Source organism: Brachyistius frenatus, unplaced genomic scaffold (genome assembly GCF_029030835.1).
Source record: "Brachyistius frenatus isolate BFR_SWC_R1_liver_20210118 unplaced genomic scaffold, ASM2903083v1 Contig_16, whole genome shotgun sequence".
In the NCBI taxonomy this organism is placed as follows: Eukaryota; Metazoa; Chordata; class Actinopteri; family Embiotocidae; genus Brachyistius; species Brachyistius frenatus.
In genome coordinates, this window is record NW_027210615.1 from 3,904,084 (window position 1) to 3,924,653 (window position 20,570).

Below are 20,570 nucleotides of genomic sequence, written 5' to 3' on the forward strand. Positions count from 1 at the left end.
CATAAAACAAAAGCAAACCTTCCAAAAATCAACAGATTGGAAAGCAACATCCAACCATGACAGAGATGACGCATAACAGGGACACAGCTTGCTGACATTGCTGGAAACATACTTATTTTCCATCGCCAGCCTGTATTGTGTGAATTTCCGTTGTGGCCGTGGGGCATCTGAAAGGATAATTCTTGGCTTATTTTCCAGCATTTCTATTGATTTTGACAACACCGTACTCAGCTAACCCCAGTTTGGGCTTGTTTTTTTTCTGAATTATCATAACATTCAAACCCCAGAACGGAGCATTTGTTTGTCTGAAAAATAAATCCTGACAATCCCTTAAAAACCCAGAATGTCATTTAACAGAACTTAAAGCTGTTTTGAAGGTATTTCCTCAACTCCCAAAAACTTTAATCTCCTAATCTGGATAAAAAAAATACTCCATCGCCTGCATGATAAAAGTGATTCCTAACCGATTCCCAAATTGACTCCATTCCCTCATCAGAACAAAGATTGCAGCCAAAATGGGATTGTTTTTCTTTGATTTGACAGCTGTTAACCAAAACCAAAACGTTTTATCATCAGCAATGAATGGCTTTTACTGTGCAGTTGATAAAAACGGTCTAATAGAGTCTGTCAGCAAATTGTAATGTTGATGTTAATGTTTAGGAAGTTCTGGCTTTTTAGATGCCACTTAAAAGTGCTTGTAAATTCCTGTCGCATTGATTTAAAACCATATGCCTTTACTCATCCTTCCAGTATCTATACCCACTTCATCCTGAACAGGGTCACGGGGGGGCTGGAGCCTATCCCAGCTCACTGGGCGAAGGCAGGGTACACCATGGACAGATCACCAGTCCATCACAGGGCCACAAAGAGACAGACGGAAACAAAGACCATTCACCCTCTCACCAATTAACCTGAGGTGCATGTTTTTGGATGGTGGAAGGAAGCCGCAGTACCCGGAGAGAACCCGCGCAGGCACAGGGAGAACATGCCAACTCCACACAGAAAGGCCCCGGCCCGGATTCAAACCCAGAACCTTTTCACTGTGTGGCGACAATTACACATGTTGCAAGTTGTCTCACAGATATATTCTTACAGTGACATATTTCTTTGATCGTCATAAAAAACTGCTTCTATGAAATCTGAGATTATTCTCATACTACTTCTTCATTAAGGCAATATAATCCATCTCAAACCAAACAGTCGGCAACCCATCGATTGGTTTGTGAACTGCTGTTATGAAGCCCTGAATCTGGCATTTAGTTTTTTTGGAGACAGACGGGACCATATTTGAGGACACTATGCCCCGCCCACCTATACTGGAAACTTGACTGCAGCCCAGGCAAGTCAATCAAACCCCCCCCCCCCCCCAAACAGAGCTCTGTTTGAGGCTGATTATCTAAATAATTATGGAAATATTTTCAGAAGGACCACCAGAACTCTCATGAGAAGGAGTGAATTTAACAAATGACATAATAATGACTTGTGGAAAAATGTCATTGACTTTGTATTTGATGAGAGAAGTTGACCCTTTTTTGAACAGGAGTCTAATGGAGCCAGAGATTTTTTTGGAGCCAGCCCCTGGTGGCCCTCAGAGGTATTGCAGTTTGAGGCACTTTTGCATTGGCTTCACTTTTTACATACAGTCTGTGGTACAAATGAAATGTTAGACTGAACAATAAAGTGAGATGGTGAGATCTCAGCACTTAACGAAATCGGTGAGTTCACTGTTGTCTTAATGGCCAAACCCACCAAATAAAATCCACGTTGTGATAAAGTGGAATCGTCATTTAAAACCAACGGTGTTGCCAGGGAGAGCGCGAGGAACTGGGTCTGGTGTCTGAGGTTACATAAGCGGAATCAGGGCCAGCGTATAAGCAGTGGTGGACGCATGGAGGGATGAGAGGAGTTTGATAATAACAGAGAGAGGCAGGATGGATGTAGAGTTGGAGGAGAAGTGAAGGAGCACAGAGACAGAGGAGTGCAGCGCGAGAGAGAGGAACCCAAAGTGAAAGAAGTATAGTTAACCACCGAGGTGAGAGGCCACGAGAAAGAGAAGTATGTGTGAGAGAGTGGGAGAAGACAGCACACAAGTGAAACGCAGAGACACAGAGAAAAAAGTGTGATAGAGAGGGAGGAGGGAGGGGGTGGAAGCTGTAGTTGTGTTAGTGCTTATGAGCGATGCACCATCTCAGCAGCAGCACAAGTAAAGCCGTACTCTAATCCTCGCATTAAAACCTCTGCTGATTCACTAAGGCAGATTACTGACATTTTCCCACTTGCCTCTCCTGTCCCCGTACTGTACGATGACCAGCGCGTGACCTTCACTTTTGCCAAGTGCGTAGAAAATGTCCTGTAATATTTTTTGTTTTTGCCACCAATATCTTCTCAGCTATGAATACACGAAGCAGCTGAACCGTGAAAGGAAAAAAAAAAAAAAAAAAAAAAAGGAGGGTGGGCAGAAGAATACTCGCGCCCACGCTGAGGTTTTACATACTGAACGCCTCTCATATTTGGCCCGGGGGTCCCCTGTCCGCTCTCCTGGCATTCAAACCGCAGTTCAACTCCAGCTTCTCCATCTAAATATAGCGCCTGTATTGTTGTTGAAAGAATTATCATGTGCTTGAAAGTCATTAGAAACCATTATCAGAAGCCTCCGTGGCCCTGCGCTCAGAGTTCAGGTGTGTTGAAGCAACGCTTTTCTGCTGTTGACTGGCGGCAGATTGTTGCCTTTTGTAACTCTGGAAGACTTCACTGCTTGCTTTCATCAAAAGAGGAAGTGGTCATATCAGCACTGTAGTACAGTAAGAACCACATTTACTTGTGCAGCCAATGTAACAAAACTAGCTTAGTTGCCAATCAAATCCGACAAAGTGTATGTATTTCGTGGTTAGTTTATCAGTTACTTATTAGCTAGTGTGAAAACTGCCACCTAAGAAATCTGTTTTTATAATCTGGACCTTGTGTTTTTTTTGCATCTTCAGCTACCATATGTATTGGTTATAATAACATTTCACCAAAGTCAAACGGGGCATAAAATGCAAATGAAATAGTCAAATGAAAGCCAGATTATCTAAACCACTTTATATAAAGGTAAAAAAAACAATTAGGGGGTTCATAATTTTTCCTAATTCTTTTTTCAAGTTAAAGTGGGCCAAGTTTAAAACCTGATCTAACTACTGCTCGTGCTTCTGGTTCCATCTGACCTCTTTTAAAATGTATCCCATTGCAATGTTTTATCGGTTTATTGAGTCCTTTTAACATCTACATCTACTTCCAACAGCCCTGAAGTCAGAATATGTTGTGTGCAGCGTGTAAAGTCTGCAGCAAGTTTGTTTTACAGGAAAACGGTTGGTTTTCTCCCTGGTTGAAGCTGGGAGGTCACAGAACTGTGAGCCTGGCTCAATATGTACAACAAGTTTCCTCTGGAAGGAAACAGTTTGCACTTTCATAGAAGGTTGATAGAATCTTAACAAGCTTAATGTAAAATAAGATTATCTCCGCTTCAGTGGTTCCATTATCTTTGTATCCTCGGCGTGTCCTTCCTTACCTCGGCGTGTCCTTCCTTACCTCGGCGTGTCCTTCCTTACCTCGGCGTGAACTTCCTTACCTCGGCGTGAACTTCCTTACCTCGGCGTGTCCTTCCTTACCTTGGCGTGTCCTTCCTTACCTCGGCGTGAACTTCCTTACCTTGGCGTGAACTTCCTTACCTTGGCGTGAACTTCAGCTGGGCGTTAAAGCTGGATTGAGTCTGGACGTAGCCGGTCTTTGGTAGGATCTCCATGTGTTTCCTCATTTCCGGACACACCTCAAAGGTCAGTTTCAAAGCTGTGCTGGCTCTGTCATGGAAGAGATGTAGCTTCATTAGCACAATGCTAACATGCTAAGTTCTTTGATGTTTTAAAGCAAAAATCCAGGAGAATCTATACAGGTATAAATAAACGACGGGCAGTGCATAAGACAAACAAAGACAAACGTGCCCTTAAAGGTGCAGATTGCAGTTCCATGAGACCTGGAGTCGATCTTTTGTGTGAAAGTTGGTGCACTACATGGACTACTTTGATCCTGTTGCTTACTTGTTTAATGCTTACTTATCGACATTAAGAGTGCACTGTATTGAACTGTTTTATGTAAATGTCCCCCCAGCCGGTCCTGGGTCTGGTTCTGTCCGAGGTTTCCTCCTGTTAAAAGCTAGTTTTTCCTTCCCAATGTTGTTAACTGCTTGTCCAAGAGGGTTGTTGTTGGCTTTTTTTTTTTCTTTTTTTCTCGATAACATTGTCTGGTCTTGACCTTCTATTTAGTGCTCTTGGATTACTTATGTTGTGACTTGGCCTTATATAATTAAAATGAATTGATTGAACATGTAAGAAGTGAAATCATCTGTTGCAGAATTGTTGAACAAGTTGGCAGGTTGGGTCGATCCGAACAAGGATTCTCTCACGTTTTTATTGTATTGCGTTACGAGCGTGGGTCATTTGATGAGTTGTAGTTTTGGGTTCCTCTCTCTCTATCAGAGAGAACAAACAAAAGTAACAACAAAAACAATGTATTCCTGGCGCTTTACTTAATATACATCATGGAAAAAATTATGTTCCCATGATGATTCAACAAGGACACATGAAAGACTCTTTGTTTGAGTGACACCTAGAGAAATGGCCTTGCATGGAGTGTTCTACCCCAAGTCCATATCATTTAAGTGACCCACTTTCCAGGAGATCCAACAGATGGTTGTGCCTGTGGCTACAAGCCTCAGTTATTGCTGAGGCTGGCGATATAAATGACTCTTCACTTTGGGAATTCTCCAACACATCCAACCACAGCCCTGCACCTTCAAAAACAATGACAGTACAAACAAGCTGAATAAAACGGTTTGCTGGAGGTGCTATGTGTCTACAGTCATTGCATGTGTTGCATCTGCTGTCATCCTCAAAGAATTACAAAGGTGAGCCATGAGCGAGCTGTGGCCAAGTAGACCGAGGGACTCTTGCTTTTTCGTCTCCTCTCTCAGATGATATGACCCACTTTGAAAAGTGAGGTCAACCAGACGGTTGTTTTCCCGAGGCAAGGACTCCCAGGGACACTTGGGGGATATTAAGTGGCTATCTTTATTCCAGCTAAATGATAACCTTCAAATCACTCTCAGAGGAACATTCATGGATACCTAATCATTTAGGGCAATTAAGCCTTTTAATTAAAAGGGGCATGTAGCTGATCCCATCTTTTTACTGGCAGACTTTGAGCAGTTTAATGATTTAAAGGTGAGTAATTCACGTTATTTGCTTCCTTGACATAAACAGCACATCAATACAGATGTGATTATACTAATATTTGTGTTTCACTGGTGGCAGATTTACATTTGAAAAGAAATGCTGATTAGTGTGACACAGGGAAACAATTTCTTAAAGCTTTAGACACGATTCTGACACTGCGACCGAGAAAGACGTCATGTGAAGATGTGAACGTGAATCACAGACGGTAAATAATAAATAAAATATCACTGAAACTTCTTGGAGCTGGATTTGATTCCTTTCCTGGGCTGGTTTTAGGCAGTTTACTATCCAGATATTGTTTTAGTAACGTTTGCTTCATGTTACACTACTTTCTCTCAAGTGATTCATGTGTGTCTCTACACTTTTGTTTACTAAATTGAAGGCAAATTGCCCCCCCAAAAAAAAATCTTTAAAAAAGTCCACGGGTGTTCTTTTTATAACGTTAGAAGAACAATTGCAGCACGTGTCTTTTTCTGAAGTTCGACAAATAGTATGTCTTCATTGAGAGACGGGCAGGATGAACAACACAGCCTCTGTAATGTACAGACTTCCCAAAGGGTTTTGTAAGGTAACACACCTTTGGGGTCTCTGTAGTAAAGTTGAAACGTTTTTGAGAGCTTTTTCTGTCAGTTTTGTCAGGTCAGGCTGCCGAGAGGTTGCTCATGCTGAGTGTACGTACAGAGCTGAATGGCTGAGTGTCTTGACTCTGAGTGCCCGCGGCTACTGCAGTGCCTTTGACCTTTCTTAAAAGGGCCAGGTGGCTGCACTTGCGCACTCCACATGAACTCCAAGGCACCATGGGATACCAAACCTTTGCGGCAAGGACTTCGGCCAACTGTCCCATAATGCAGCACCGTCTGCATCATACTGCATAATTTATTTCCAAATAACCAGCTGGAAGAACAGATTTTTCATCGGCATTGAGGTTTCTGTTGACGTCAAAGTAAAAAAGAAGAATTGACTCTTCAATACATTCACATTCCTCAGGCCGAACAAAACAGAGCTGAGGCTGCAGTACGACGAGGTACAGTAGGCGCATTAGAAATGCAATAAACAGAGAAATCAAGGACAGAAGGCTTTGTGAAAGAAAACAAAAAGCAGGTTGTTGTTGTTTTTGTGGCCTGAGTTTGGGCAGGAATGCTCAACTCCCCAGCTGGTGCCAGTGGAGGAGGGTTTGAAAGTCCAGGCAGAGTGTTTGAAACATAAAAAAATAAGGAAAAAACTCTGCCAACTGTGCTCCAAATATTCCAATCGTTGGCTCGCCAGGAAAAGTCAAACACTGCACATTTTAAAGACTCTTAAAAAATTCTTTCAATTAGTAGGAGTGATATTCAAATCACTGGCTCACAGACAAGATGGACATACTCAATTATGCTTTGTGCTGTTCTCTTCAAAAATCTGTCACACACTAAGGAGGACTTGTGGGATATCTACTATCTACTCAAAGAAAAAAGTGACAAACTGTATGATGAAAGCAGCAGCTCTCTTATTGTTTCCCTCCAAACGCCTGCCAAGCTATTTTGTGTTCACATTATTGTCTTGGAGGCAGAGTGACATACTGCATGGTTTGCTGCTGCAAGCATTATTTTACTTTTATTTTTTTATCATTATGATTTTAAAAGCTGCAGTTCACAGTGACACTGTCATCGTCACATGTGCTGGTGTGCCAGCGCACCAGATGGCAGTTGTCACAAATCCCCCACCCCCACACATGCACTCCCTCCACCCCTCCCCCTTCCCTCCCCCACATGATGTGACACAATGACTGACTCGGTGATGGAACGCATTCCTGCGAATGTTGCTGCCCCTGGTGCCTTTATAACTTCGAGTGTGCATCATAATGTATCACATCCATAATCAAAAAGGATTTACTGTTGGTCCGCGTAGATCAAGGACGATTGTGGGAATGGGAGCTTCGTGCTCGGCCCCTTACGTCATCCTTTGTTTAGGAATATTTATCAGCCAATACGTCTCTACTTTATGACATCCGCACATCTGTTGGATATCTCACCGGGCTGCTCGGCTCTAAGAGCAGTTATGCGAAGAGTTTTGTGTCGGGCTAAAAAGTAAAGCGGGGCCCCCGTCAATTTTAAGGGATTTCCATGAGCCGTTTTTCTGTGAAAATGCCTGTTTTGGCAGCAGCTGTGTGTGTGAGGGAGTTTTAGTATTGCATTGAGCAGATAAGCCAGCATGCTACATCAGCAGTCCATGCCACTTTCCAAACTCTATTTCAAGGATGTTTCCAAGCATGACAACAAATAAAATGGAAATACGACATGCACCACTCATTTCTGCAGTCGTCTTAATGGACTCATGGTTTTCTAAAGCCTCTTAAATAATACAGTTTAACATGCAGTTCATTCCACCGGTTTAAAATAATGCTGTAATAATGTAGAAAAAGTCATTATTTTGTATGTCTTCAGGTTGCCTTTCTTGTCCTATTTTTGTATGTATTTCATACTTAATGACAGTTTTGTCTTATGTTGACGGTTAAAGCTCTTGCTTTTAGCAAACAGATGTTTTTAAGGAAAACCTCTGAAAAGTTCGGACCCTGTGTGGAGGTTCACTGCATGACTTTAGTCTTCTACACACAGGTGTTCAACAGATTTTTCAACTTTCCATTACTCAATCCTGGGGTATTTCCAAAAAGATAAACTACACTTACTGCTTCAGTCAGTTTGTGCCTAAAAGAATACTTAAAAACATGTTCAGGGTGTTTGAGGGTAGGATTGACATTTTTATCTAATAAACACCAGCAACATGTCAGACAATCACCAATAAGTGCTGTGTTTGTTTGGCATACATCTGCTTTACCCCATTATATGTTGACAAAGTTGCTTTAAATTCTATTTATACAAGTTGTTGTCAAATAATTACAGTATTAACTGACAGGCAACATGAATCAAACAAACATGAAACTTTCCCTGTTAGCTGTACAGTACATGTAAGTTCAGTGTTACGATGTTCTATTGGTGTAGAAACTTTGATCCAGCATTTGTTTTTCCCTCTGAGATACAATATATGTAAAGACAGAGAACCAATTACCTGCAACTGGTCTGAACCTGTCCTGTCAGTGGTTCTCACACACTTGAATTGTTCTTTCAAAACTAGTCCAACACAAATGAACTGCTGGTGAATAGTGTGCTGTTTCCACTGGGAGAAGCCTACATGTGTGTGTGTGTGTGTGTGTGTGTGTGTGTGTGTGTGTGTGTGTGTGTGTGTGTGTGTGTGTGTGTGTGTGTGTGTGTGTGTGTGTGTGTGTGTGTGTGTTGTTGTGGACCATCTGCTTCAACTGTACATGAAAACACAGTTCATAACAAACCCAGATCACACACTTCTGTCACTGGGACTTTTCTCTCGCAGCGTTACAGGTTTACAGGCCTCATTTTTAGCATGACAATAACTCACTTTACATTATTACAAAGACAGCTTCTGTTTTATGCAGCAGCTCGAGTGCTGATGAAGGCCAAACAGAGAAAACACATTTCACCTTATTTTAGTCATTGCTCTGGTCGCCTGTTGGTTTTAGAATTCTTTTAAGGAGTTTTTTTGCGCTGGTTTTTTAAATAACTGCACGGCCGACCTCCCAGACTTGCTTTTAAGATGTGACCAACAGATCCTTCAGATCGTCCACTGCTGGTCTCCAGCTTATTCCCAGAATCTCCAGAAAAACATACGGGCAGTCCACTTTCAGCCATTATGGCCCTGTGCTGTGGAAAAGCCGACCTGAGGATATGAGAGACTCCACTTCTGTGGACATATTTAAAAGAAAACTTAAGAAATATCTTTTTAGCTTGGCTTGTAATTGTTTTACGGCTTTATGTTTGGTTATTAATTGTGTTTTCTTGTTTTAAACTTGGTTTTACAGTTTTCTTCTTGTTTTTATTGTATCTTAAAGTTTCCTATTTTCTTGCTCGGTGAAGCACTTTGGGATGCGTTGCTGTATGAAAGGTGTTATATAAATAAATCTGGGTTGAGTTGAGTTATGGGTAGTTCGTTCAGTTCAAAGATTCCCTAGAAAGTAACAGAGACACAGTTGTTATTTTTTAGGAAGGACTCTTATCTGAACAAAATATATTTTGCTTTGCAAGAACCGATTTTAAACTTCACCAAAATGTGCTCTGCTGTTATTTAACTTCTACATCCTTGTTAATTCTTAAAAACTCAAGAAACAAGGTGGCACCAAGGTGGCCCCTCCTCACCAAAGATACCAATGTATTAATAATTAATACTTAATGACATACGTTTGCCCTTGAAGCTTCCTTCCCTTTATTTTTAGGAAATAATGAGGAAACCCATGGACCTGTAAAATGAAGTGGTACCCTGAGGTCTCATGTACTGTGAACTGAACTTTACAGATTCCTGATGTTTTTAATTGCAACATGAACATCACCTTGAAAACTAATGGAGTCAAAGTAACTGCACACTTTCTTGTCACTATGTTTTGTGCCACCGCCGTCTCTCACTCTTTATGTAACACTAACATGTATTAAATGTGTAAATGATGAGTCCCACAGTTTGATGTGTTGTCTTTTCAAACAAGGCAGGTGGACACAACATACTGTATGTGGAGATGTGTCACTCTGAGTGTAATACACTTGGACATTATCAAGGGATACATACTAGTGTTATTCATATATGTGTGCAGGGGGAATGTGTAAATAGCTGCAGTGTATGAATCACATGAGTTATATTTAATGTTGATGTGTAACAATATTGAAATGGTGTTTTTGCATCCAAATTCAGCCTCCTAAGACTAAACAATTCATATTTAATAAATCTGTACTGAAGCGCAAAGACAAGCATTATCCAAACAATTGTGTAACATTGTATTGTGCTGTGGTACAGTAGTTAAACCCTGACCCACCTTAGACCCCTTAAGTATCTCTCTTGTTTCAGCTGAGCTGGATTCATGAACAAACACAACACAGCGCATTAGCTGGAACTCATCCGCCGTCGCAGGCTCTGGTACCCACCTGCTCTGGACCGTGACACTGTCTTGATAAAGGCGGTCAAACATGCAGATCTTCAGGTCGATGCTGGGCTGAACCACACACACGGGGAGGCTGACTGCCACACCCCGCACCCGGACGGGTATCTGTTAGAAGCAGTCCTCAGTCACAAAACAGTCAACATAAAGTCGGATGTGTAAATTAGATAAAACCATGTGCAAACTTGTCTACATATGACATTTACAAGATTATTAACATGTTGTCTTACTGGTTTGCTGGTTATGTCAGAGAATTTGATGTGGAAGTCCAGTTTGGTCTCTCCTGGGATGGTTGGAGAGAAGATGATCTCCAGTTTGATGCTTTCGAACGGTTCAATCGCTCCCTCTCTCACCTGAACAAGAAAACATGAAACAGGAACGGGAAAGGTAAGGTAAGGTAAGGTAAGGTAAGGTAAGGTAAGGTAAGGTAAGGTAAGGTAAGGTAAGGTAAGGTAAGGTAAGGTAAGGTAAGGTAAGGTAAGGTAAGGTAAGGTAAGGTAAGGTAAGGTAAGGTAAGGTAAGGTAAGGTAAGGTAAGGTAGTCACTTTATTAATCCCCGAGGGGAAATTCTTTCGCTACAGCAGCATACAGGAAGCAATAAGATAATAATAGAATAATAGAAAAGCAATAAAATAGCAGTAAAAAATATAAAATATACAATGCACAGTATATACAGTATATACAGTACAGTATATATCTATATATATTGTACACAAACATTTGAAATATTTGAATTTTAAATCTTGTATTTTACAGTTCTCTTAAAGATTTATGTCAAATATCAAGGGTGCTCAGTTGTAACAGAAAACAACAGAATTGTTATTGAGCTGCAGTTTAGTTTTGCAGTTTAACTTAAAACCATTTCTATCCGTGTAGGGAAGCTGAAGTCTCTGTGGTGCACAACGTGCAATCAAACTCCAGTGAAAGGCTGTGTGCATCAAAGTGGTGACAGCAATAACAAAAACAAAATGAAAAGAAAAGAGTGAGCCACTGATGCAGCAAATGACCTGACATAATGGCACCCTGATAGTTTGATGGATAATCTGCCATTTAAGACAGCAGCCTTCAACCACACAAAACCAAAAGTATCAGTCAACTGACAACGATCGCGCCGAGGGCGCGCGAGCACTCGCAACACACAGCCGCGACGAGCGCAGAGGGAGAGGTGATGCACCATTAGCCCCCCGCCAGAGAGATGTAATGAACCCTGAACAACTCCACAACTTCACATGGGCCACAAGGCACACGCAGCGTCGTCGCCAAAAACAAAACAGGGAGGAAGAGTCTTCTGCAGACAGACAAAACGCACAAAAATGTCCAAATCTCAGCATCTCACCGGCAGACGATGTGCTGACGTACGTGTTGATCTCAGCTTTAATAAAGGCCACAAACCCATCACACATCGACACTCAGTGTTTTTATTAACTGCTTTGAGTAAATACGGGATCTAATTTCATCATTATATCAGCAGTGTTTTAAACAGGACCCAACACTTACGCTTCCGAGTCTTATATCACTGGAGTCTGAGGCGGTCTGGTCTGTCTGGGTGTCCACGTTTGAGGACACACCGGCCTCAGGGACAGCTTCTAGACAGGCTGCTGAGGCCTGTGACACTGACACACACACACACACACACACACACACACACACACACACACACACACACACACACACACACACACACACACACACACACACACACACACACACACACACACACACACACACACACACACACGTAAACTTCATCATTGGTGATTTTTACAGGTGAGTGGTTACTTTCGTCACCTGTATGGAGGACCTGCCAACCGAACAAATAAAGTACCACTTCTCTCTGTTGGGAACATTAATGGTGAATTTTATGTCAATCTGAAAACTGACCATTAATTTATGTATTTGTGACATGAAAACAGGGTGTAAAATATGAACTACTGTCGGTTCAAAAAGCAACATCAACTGCCTGCAAATGAGTCGGAAAGCCTTTCCCGACAGTGAATTAAAAAAGGAATAGAGACCGAGCCACTTCAGGCAGCGAGGCAGAGGCAAGAGACTGAACAGCTTATCAAAGCATCAGCGCTGGAAAGTGCTGAGTGCAGCGATGAGGACTTCAGATGTGAGAGAACATTAGAGAGACGATGCCTCCTTGTCACCAGCTGAGAGAGCAAGGTGAACCCCCCGCTTCCTCTGCGTGTTCTTTCATATTTGTCCTCGCGAGGACCAAATGTCCCAACAGGAATAGGAAGACGAGGAAAATCATCCACAACGAGGAGATTTTGTCAGCGCTCACGTCCTGCGTTTCAGAGACTGATTTAAGTAACGCCGCCTCCTACGAATTCTGTTCAAACACAACTAATCAGCACTGTGATGCTGCGTTTGAGGCACAGCAGTGCTTTGAGCTACATGCTAACGTCAGACTGCTAATATGCTGCTGCTGTTTCGCAGGTGTCATTTTTTACCATGTTCACCAACTTCATTTAGCATCTTAGCATGCTAACGTTTGCTAAACAACACTAAACCCAAAGTAGCCTCAAGCTGAGGCTGATGACAATGTTATCGTTTTGCTTTTGGTCACAGATATGATGATGACACTAAATGAAGAGTTAAACAATCGCATAAAGGGGGAATATGAGTGCACTGGCCAAAATTCACGACAGTCTGTTTTTCTTGAGAAGCGAACACCGCCTGCTCTTGTGTCCATGCTGTTGCAAGCAGAAATACAACGTCCGTTTAAAACCTGTTGTTAAATACTGACGTTGTTGGTCTGTGAGAACATGTACCGTCGTTCTACCTGGCTGCTCTTGCTGTGAAGCCTCAGAGAGCTCCTCACTCTGCCGCTCTGGTTGAACTTCTTCGGGATCAGTGGAAGCAGAGATCTTGTTGTTAGATGTTGTGTTTTCGCTGCATGTCTCCTACCAGCCAACGACACGCACATATTGAGTTGAAATTACAAATTGCATTGTTGATACGAGTTAATTTTTTAAGTACCACAATACAGAACAATTAGAACTCCCTCACATCCACTCATTTCATCTAAATCTTGAATCCTGTCAGTTTCACTACTCACAGCTCTGCAGTTCAGGCTTGAACAGGAAAATAGCTTTAGAATATATTATGTGAAACAGTAAATGGAATTTTTTATGGTATCAAATTTTCATCTTATAGCTGTAATCAAATTTTTCCCTCAGGGCATCAGAGGCAGAGCTCCTCTCGAGGTCCACACCGATGTCTGACCTGGCATGAGCTCCAGGATGGCATGTGGACATGGCTAGTTCCTGGACGGAGACACGTGGACGTGTCCAGGCTGAAGAGGGTGGCCAGTGCACCCTTGTTGGTCAAGGTGACAGTCCGTGAAATAATCTGGCCCACGATGTGCGAACCGAAGTCGATGAACTGGCTGTCGACCTCCGGCTAGAGAACATTAACATGCAGTGTTACATGCATCAGCAGTAAAGTCTGCCAGCTCGAGGACAAACTTTACACCTACTAATACAAATATATCACAATTAAATAAGACACAATGAGCATAATTACACGGAAAATAGGAAGAGATAATCAGTGTTGTTCTTCTGTGGTCATTATGGTTCGTTCAATAGTCATTTCTCCTATTTTTCCTACAGTTGTATAATTATTATTCCTACATTATTTATTATTATTAATGGCCAGCAAACTCCATGTATAATTATACAGCAAGAAAAAGAACCATGAGGTGTAGAAATCAAACCAAAATGACACTGGTGGTCATTTGTAATGTTGAATAATATTCTCTGGTTTGACTTCAGCACATTACTCACGTTGCATTTCTTTGTGGTGCATCTGATGGGAACAGAGAAGGCGCCCGCTGCTGATCCAAACTGGATCTCTCCTTTCAAGTCCTGGTTGAGCTGCACGGATCAGATAAAGGGACAATGTGTTGCTGGGAATCCACTACTGCATGACTGGTGTGTGGGCTTTTCACTACCAGTTATAGTGCAAGCAATTCCTGAATAAGATGATTTCTCAGTTAGAAATCGATCAGTATTATCAGTATGATGGTTACTGCACCTATACACTCTTTAAGGTGGAGAATTAGATGAAAGATTGTTCCGAACATCTTGTTTAGCCGTTAAATATAAGGCTACAATAAGCGGCTTAGCTTGACACAAAGACTAAAAACAGGGGAACAGCTAATGTTGCTGGTCCAAAGGTCATAAAATCCTCCGACTGTACAGGCACCTCTAAAGCTCACGATTTAACATGTTACAGTTTGTTTAATCCATCTGAAAGAACAATGTAGCTTCCAGGAGTTTACGATTAAGAACCCAGAAATAGTCCGACAAGGACTTGTCATCTTAGCACTCAGGTTTTTGTGCCGATTAAACAAAAAAAAATCGAACCTGAAGTGGGCAGCTTCGAGATTCTAGCAGGTTTTTTTCAGAGCTCGAAGTCATCAGTTCTGCCTCACAATCATTACGTCATTTCAAATCCAGTGTGTTAAGAGTACAAAGAAATGAATTCAAAAAACAGTATGAAGCATGAAAGCGGTGCAGAATAATACTAATTATTTACATGCACAGTTAAAGTTACACAGACCTGCCGGGTACAAGTAGCTGATTCAAAGAGGGTTAAAACAAAGAGAGTGTTAGTCGATCTGAGACGAGAGTCTGTATCATAACCTGTAGACGTATAAAAGTAGCGGTGATGTTACTAACCGCAGGCTGGAAAATAGCCTGCAGGTCACAGGACATCCCAGTGGACAAAGGACCAGGAGGCTCGAAGCTGAAAGACAAATCATAGTGAGTTATGAATGAGGTTCTTTGCATGTTTATTCAGCTTACAATACAAGTGGATCTCCAATGTGTGAACACAATTCTGCTCCTGTGCTTATCACGCTGGATCTCACCGTACGCCGTTATGAGGACGGTATGAGTATAGAGGTGTTTCTGATTGGCGACACAATGTAAAAGCTATAACATGAAAAGAGATTTGAAGAAGACATGAAACATTTTTGGTTCTGAAGCAACACAGAATATAAGAAACACGCTGTATCCAACAAAAGATCAGCAGCTTCGGATGGAAACTCTGCTGCTCAGTTTCCACGTCAAAGAAAGCAAACAGAAGGAAAAGCTGCTCCATATGAAAGCACTGCAGAGTGGAACAGGATGGTGGAGGTTGTATTTGACTGCTAATTCTCATTATATCGCGCTGTAAACCATACAAGGAACCAAAAGTTTATTTCCAGACTGTGAGCTGTTTCACAGCAACATGTGTCTTTGGCAGCACATGTTCACGCCAACCCTAACGCTGCTGCTCCGAGGAGCTGGATAACCCTTCCAGAGACACAAGAGGGCCGATCGATAGAAATACAGCAGGCAGGCGGCCAGAGGAGCAGGAAGGGATTCAACAAATAAACAAAAAGTTTATACAGCTAGGAGCATAATTAGGAATCGGCTTCAGTTAGAGAACTATAATGGGTGCCGAGCTACCTCGTTGCTAGGGCTTGGAAATACTAGTACTCTGATAGAACATGGAAATCTTGGTGCAATCACACAGCTAGTTTTTGTTTGTAGAAAAGATTTCTTTGGTGCCAAGTTGAGTTTTTTTTTCCTGAAAAGAGAAAAGCTGTGCGCCCAAAACAAAAAGGGATCACACGAGTGTTTTCTTGTTTTGTCTCATGTCGGCTTTTCAAACTCTGTCAAGGAGAATGCATTTTACATTTTTCACAAAACAAACCTAAGAAGCATGTTTAGTTTTTTGTTGTTGTTGTTTTTTGGAGGTTATGTACATGGGTTGTGTCTTGTTTTTTGCTGGCCTGAGTGAATATTTGGAAAATAGGTCTGAACAGATATTGTTCCCTTCAGATTCCATCTGATGAAGTTCAACAGTGTCATGCGCTTCATTGTTGGAATTTGATAAAAAAAAAAAAAATACCAAAGCTCAATAATCAAACACCCTTAACTTTGATTTTACTTTGACAAACAGTCAAACCACAATACAAATAATAATCCACCTGCCTATCGCTCACAGCTTCAGACCCCGTTGTGATTATAGTCTGGAAACTGTTCGCAGGAAGGTTCGTTCACTCTGAAGCGGGGACCAATCAGCTGCCATTGTGAGTGGTTAAGAGCGATGACGCTCAAGTCAAGCATTTGAAATGTAGATCCAACATTGTTAGCGGTAGCAGAGATAAATTAATCAATATGAACAATTGTACTGTTGTAACGCCAGCAAATATCGAGAATTGAAAGGGGAGCAAGACAGCCTGGCTGACTCGGTTCAGCAGAATCAAACCAAGGACACATTCTCCCCTTGGACAGTTAGTTCATGAGGTCGGGTGTCCCAACGGGGCATTTACCCCACATCAGAGCAGTTTAGAGTATGTCAGGCCCGAACAACAGAGTTTCCCTGACAGAGGTTCTCCATTGTTTACAGCTTGATAAGTTTCAGCACCCAGCACATGCTGTTTGGTTAAAGGCTACTCTAATAGTTTCAAGGTCTATGCCCAATAGGATGCAACATCTGGAACATAGATTGGATACAAAAGTAGACAAAGCTTCCGCGTCTGACAAGTGAGGCAATGCAGAAGTGCCATGAAGTGCAACGGGCTGCCGGGTGTTGGCTCCAAAAAGGTTTTGGCCCCGCAGACTTTTATTCAACTTTTCTCATGAAATACAGAGTCACAATTTATGGTGTCTTTTACTAAAGTTCCTCCTTCCTATTAGTTTTCTGGCGGTCCATCTGAAAATAATACCTTTGGTAATTATATGTTAGGCCTGAAAGAGCTGTATGTGGTGCAGTCAGGTGTCCACTATACAGTAGGTGAGTGGGTGTCGTGTCCTCGGGTTCCCAGTCAGATCAACTCGTCCAAATGTTTTCCCTTCTGGCTTCACAAATAGCAAGATGGCGATGGCCAAATGCAGAACTCGAGGCTTCAGAACGGCAGTTGACAAACCAATGGGTGACATCACGGTTGGGTGCCGCTACGTCTGGAACGCATCCCCATTGGAGCGCGGCCGAACTTTACCAATTAATGAAGTGGTTTTGAGCCTGGTAACACCATGCTAATCACCAACACCAGTTGGCAATGGGCCATTAGGTTTGGTTTAAGCCAGTTGTTTGAAGTTGTCGCCTCAGCTGCCAGGTGACGGCAGGCTGAAGATGCCATCCAGATCACCGCTGTGATCTGGACATGTATGAAAGAATTCCATCTGATCGTCATTTCAAATGTCACACTGCACTTTCATGGTTTTTCTTCTTCTTTTTTTCCGGCAAATTTCCGTCTTTATCGGTAATATTCTTCTTCCAGAGCTTAAGACAGGTGGTAGGAAAATACATGTGAAAGAAAATGGAACAGTTCACTTGGGATTATATGCTGAGCGAGGCGGTGTTTGAGAAAGCCTGCTCCAACCCTATATAAAGCTGCAAATGAGGCCATACTGTACATCATGGAGGACTAATGTGATGGAGCTGAAACTGTTGCTGTACAGTATTTCTACTGACTATATTGTGTGTTGAATTTTACATTCCTATCGCTTCCCATTGGCTTCTACAGTAAATCAATAAGTACTCTCAGCTCATAATGCAGTTCAACAGAGCTAATAACAGCCTCTGAAAGCAATGTGCAGTCTGATGTGTGTGAATAAAACTTGAACAGTCTTGCAATTGTACTTCTTTTCACTGAGGTTTTACATCTGGCGGCAGCAACACAATTCATATTTGTGTTTCATGAGTAACAACGTAAGTATTTCTAAAGGCAACGTTTTGGGCTAATATTCTCCAAACCTCAGAGACGCTCTTGCTTTTGTGCTGTTATTTGGGCAGATTATTGAATTGAAAATGGTTTGGAAACACTTTGAAGTGGATTGCTGAAATAAACATGAGCCCATCACAGAATATAAATTCCAACTGCAGTTTCAACTGATGCTCTTATTAAATAATTTTTTCAAGGGCAGCCATAGACGGACTAACGAAGAAGATAAATAAAACAACAAACTCCGTTAAGTGCAGTACGGCTTTCTGATGCCAGTCATTAAGATGAACTCTGACTGATTTTAGGCACGACAGAATAGGAAAAGACCCTTGTCATCTCTGGTTTGAGAACGACACAACCATAATACTGGCGTTCAAAAGGCGGGTGAGATTTCATATATTTTGCAGTTTCAAAATCTTCTCGACAAATAAAAAGGCTGATACTTAAAAGCTGCGTCAAATGAGAAGAAACTTGACTTCTGGTATCAGCTCCAGTTTACATAAAAGGAATACAGACAGAACTAATACTGTAAGCATGCAGTTTGGAATAAAGCAAGCAAAGAGAGCTCTACTATCATTCACTTCTAAACTCAGTTCCTCTTATGGGATTAAAACAGCCACAATAACATTTCTGTCATTATTCGTCTCTGCAAACTTGCAGTTCATAAAAGTCTGGCTGAAACAATGAAAGCTTATATGGTCAAAAATCGATTAAAAAAGCAAGTTAATGTCAAATGCGAAACAATTTTCCCCCTTTTTTAATTTTTTTTTTATTCTCCATTGTAATAGATTGTAAGTTAGTGTTTGTTTGACACCTGCAGACACTAAGACACAATGTAAACACGGTTTTACTCCGACTGTGAATTTACAGCTTCAAAGCCAAAAACAGATACTATTCTGTTAACGTTGGTATTGAAGAATAAGGACTTGAAGAACTGTTCATTTTCTAAGCTACCTAATGGGAACATTTGTAAGTTGATAAACCGGTGTGTATGTTACAGTTGAGTTCGCTGATTAGCCGGCAAACCTACGTTAGAAGTGCGCTGTTCACTGATGGTTCATTTATTCGGCGATTCAAGGTGAAACCCAAAACAAGTCCAGCTGGTGAGTTCCATGCACACACGAATGGGACAAAAATAAAGTAATCATACATCTCTTCTCGATAACACAGAACATAGAAAAATATTTTCTAAAATTGTTTCTGTTATTGTGAATGAGAGAAATGCTATTAAGAACTATCCCACTGCTGGGAAACATTAGCTTGGAAGCTAATGCAGATTGTCTTCCAAGTCTAATGCTGTGTTTTAGATATATCAGCAGTGTTGCTGCACCAGAAAGGGCCATGAAGTTTTGTACAAACATTCATGCGTTCTCTGATTATAATTTTTCGTGAAATATCTTGACACTATTGGATTTATTGCCATAAGATTTGCAGAGACTGTTCACAGAGGGACGATCTGTAATGACCCGACTCCATGACTCTTCCAGTGCCATACTTTGAACTAAAACTTTCAACTATAACATCTACATTCCCACTGTTGCCTAAACATGAGCAAGTTAACTAGTAACTGAACATTTTGCTGTTTAGTACAGTAGGTACTATGAACAGGCCTAAGTTCGGCCTCATAGAGCTGTTAGCGCGGCTGTAGACTCTTAGGCTGTGAGTACACAGAGGTCTGAGCAGCGAGTCTTAGCAGAGCAGCAGGCAGGAGCTCCGGAGGTCTGTGTTTGTCTACACAACGCAGTATTGAGTCGAGGTCTCGCGAGTTTTGAAAGCGCTTATAGACCAATACACAATCACTGCAAAAAAAAACAGAAAGAAAGCGTTAAGTTTAAAAAGATGCGTCAGGTTGTGTTTGCGGGCGACAGTCAAAAGTAAGCTGTTTATGAGCCTGTGCTGACAGCTGGAACGAATCATTACTTATTAATAAGAAACAATGTTCCACCTGTTTTTTTGTGTCTCAGGCTGTGGTTGTTATTGTCAGTTAACTTTAGTTTGGTGACGCTTACTGCTTTATATTAATACACAGTTACAAAACCATAAAGTAAGTAAAACGTTAAAAGATATTTTATCGAAACTGCAGAATGTACATTTCCTCAATAAAAACCCCAGGACATGTAATCACAATGAGATCTGTACTGTAGAGGTCATCTTGGGTCATCTTGATCTCCAGAAAACAAGACTTCAGAATTAATTCCAGGTAGGATTGCATTATATTTCGGCTGATCCAGGGTCTGTGTGTTCTTATGTTTAATACTCCAGTGGATCTATGCGGTAGCGTTGATCACGCACTGCTGCATCATAATCAACAAAAGAAGAAATTTGGTTTTCAAAGTGAGACGGGGACGTGAAACTGTGAAGAGCAGGACAAGTAACATGAATTGTTGCTTTTGTTAATGAGTAGCACAAGTGTTGATGTTGTATTTATGCCTGTTTTCTGTTGAGGTTTGCCAAAGTTTGTTTCAGATTAGGTCCAAAGTTTGAATTAATGGAGATCTCTATAATTACAGTTTATAAAACAAGCCCACTTAATTTCAGTTGGACTTGGAGGTTCCTTTGTACTTTGTATGCTCTTTTCAACAGTTTT

The 20,570-nt window shown here is 41.5% G+C and overlaps 1 protein-coding gene across 1 annotated transcript in view; it reads right to left on the reverse strand.

Annotated features, from left to right (window-relative positions):
- The window catches only part of cfap74 (cilia and flagella associated protein 74), a 56,673-nt gene that overhangs the window by 21,560 nt on the left and 14,543 nt on the right, over window positions 1-20,570 (reverse strand). Inside the window, exons 16-23 of the mRNA XM_069694064.1 lie at window positions 14,946-15,012; window positions 14,049-14,138; window positions 13,489-13,665; window positions 13,046-13,166; window positions 11,755-11,870; window positions 10,488-10,610; window positions 10,244-10,365; window positions 3,708-3,836 (exon numbers count right to left, since the gene is read on the reverse strand). Coding sequence (XP_069550165.1) covers window positions 3,708-3,836; window positions 10,244-10,365; window positions 10,488-10,610; window positions 11,755-11,870; window positions 13,046-13,166; window positions 13,489-13,665; window positions 14,049-14,138; window positions 14,946-15,012 — 945 coding nt within the window. The remainder of the gene's footprint in view (window positions 1-3,707; window positions 3,837-10,243; window positions 10,366-10,487; window positions 10,611-11,754; window positions 11,871-13,045; window positions 13,167-13,488; window positions 13,666-14,048; window positions 14,139-14,945; window positions 15,013-20,570) is intronic.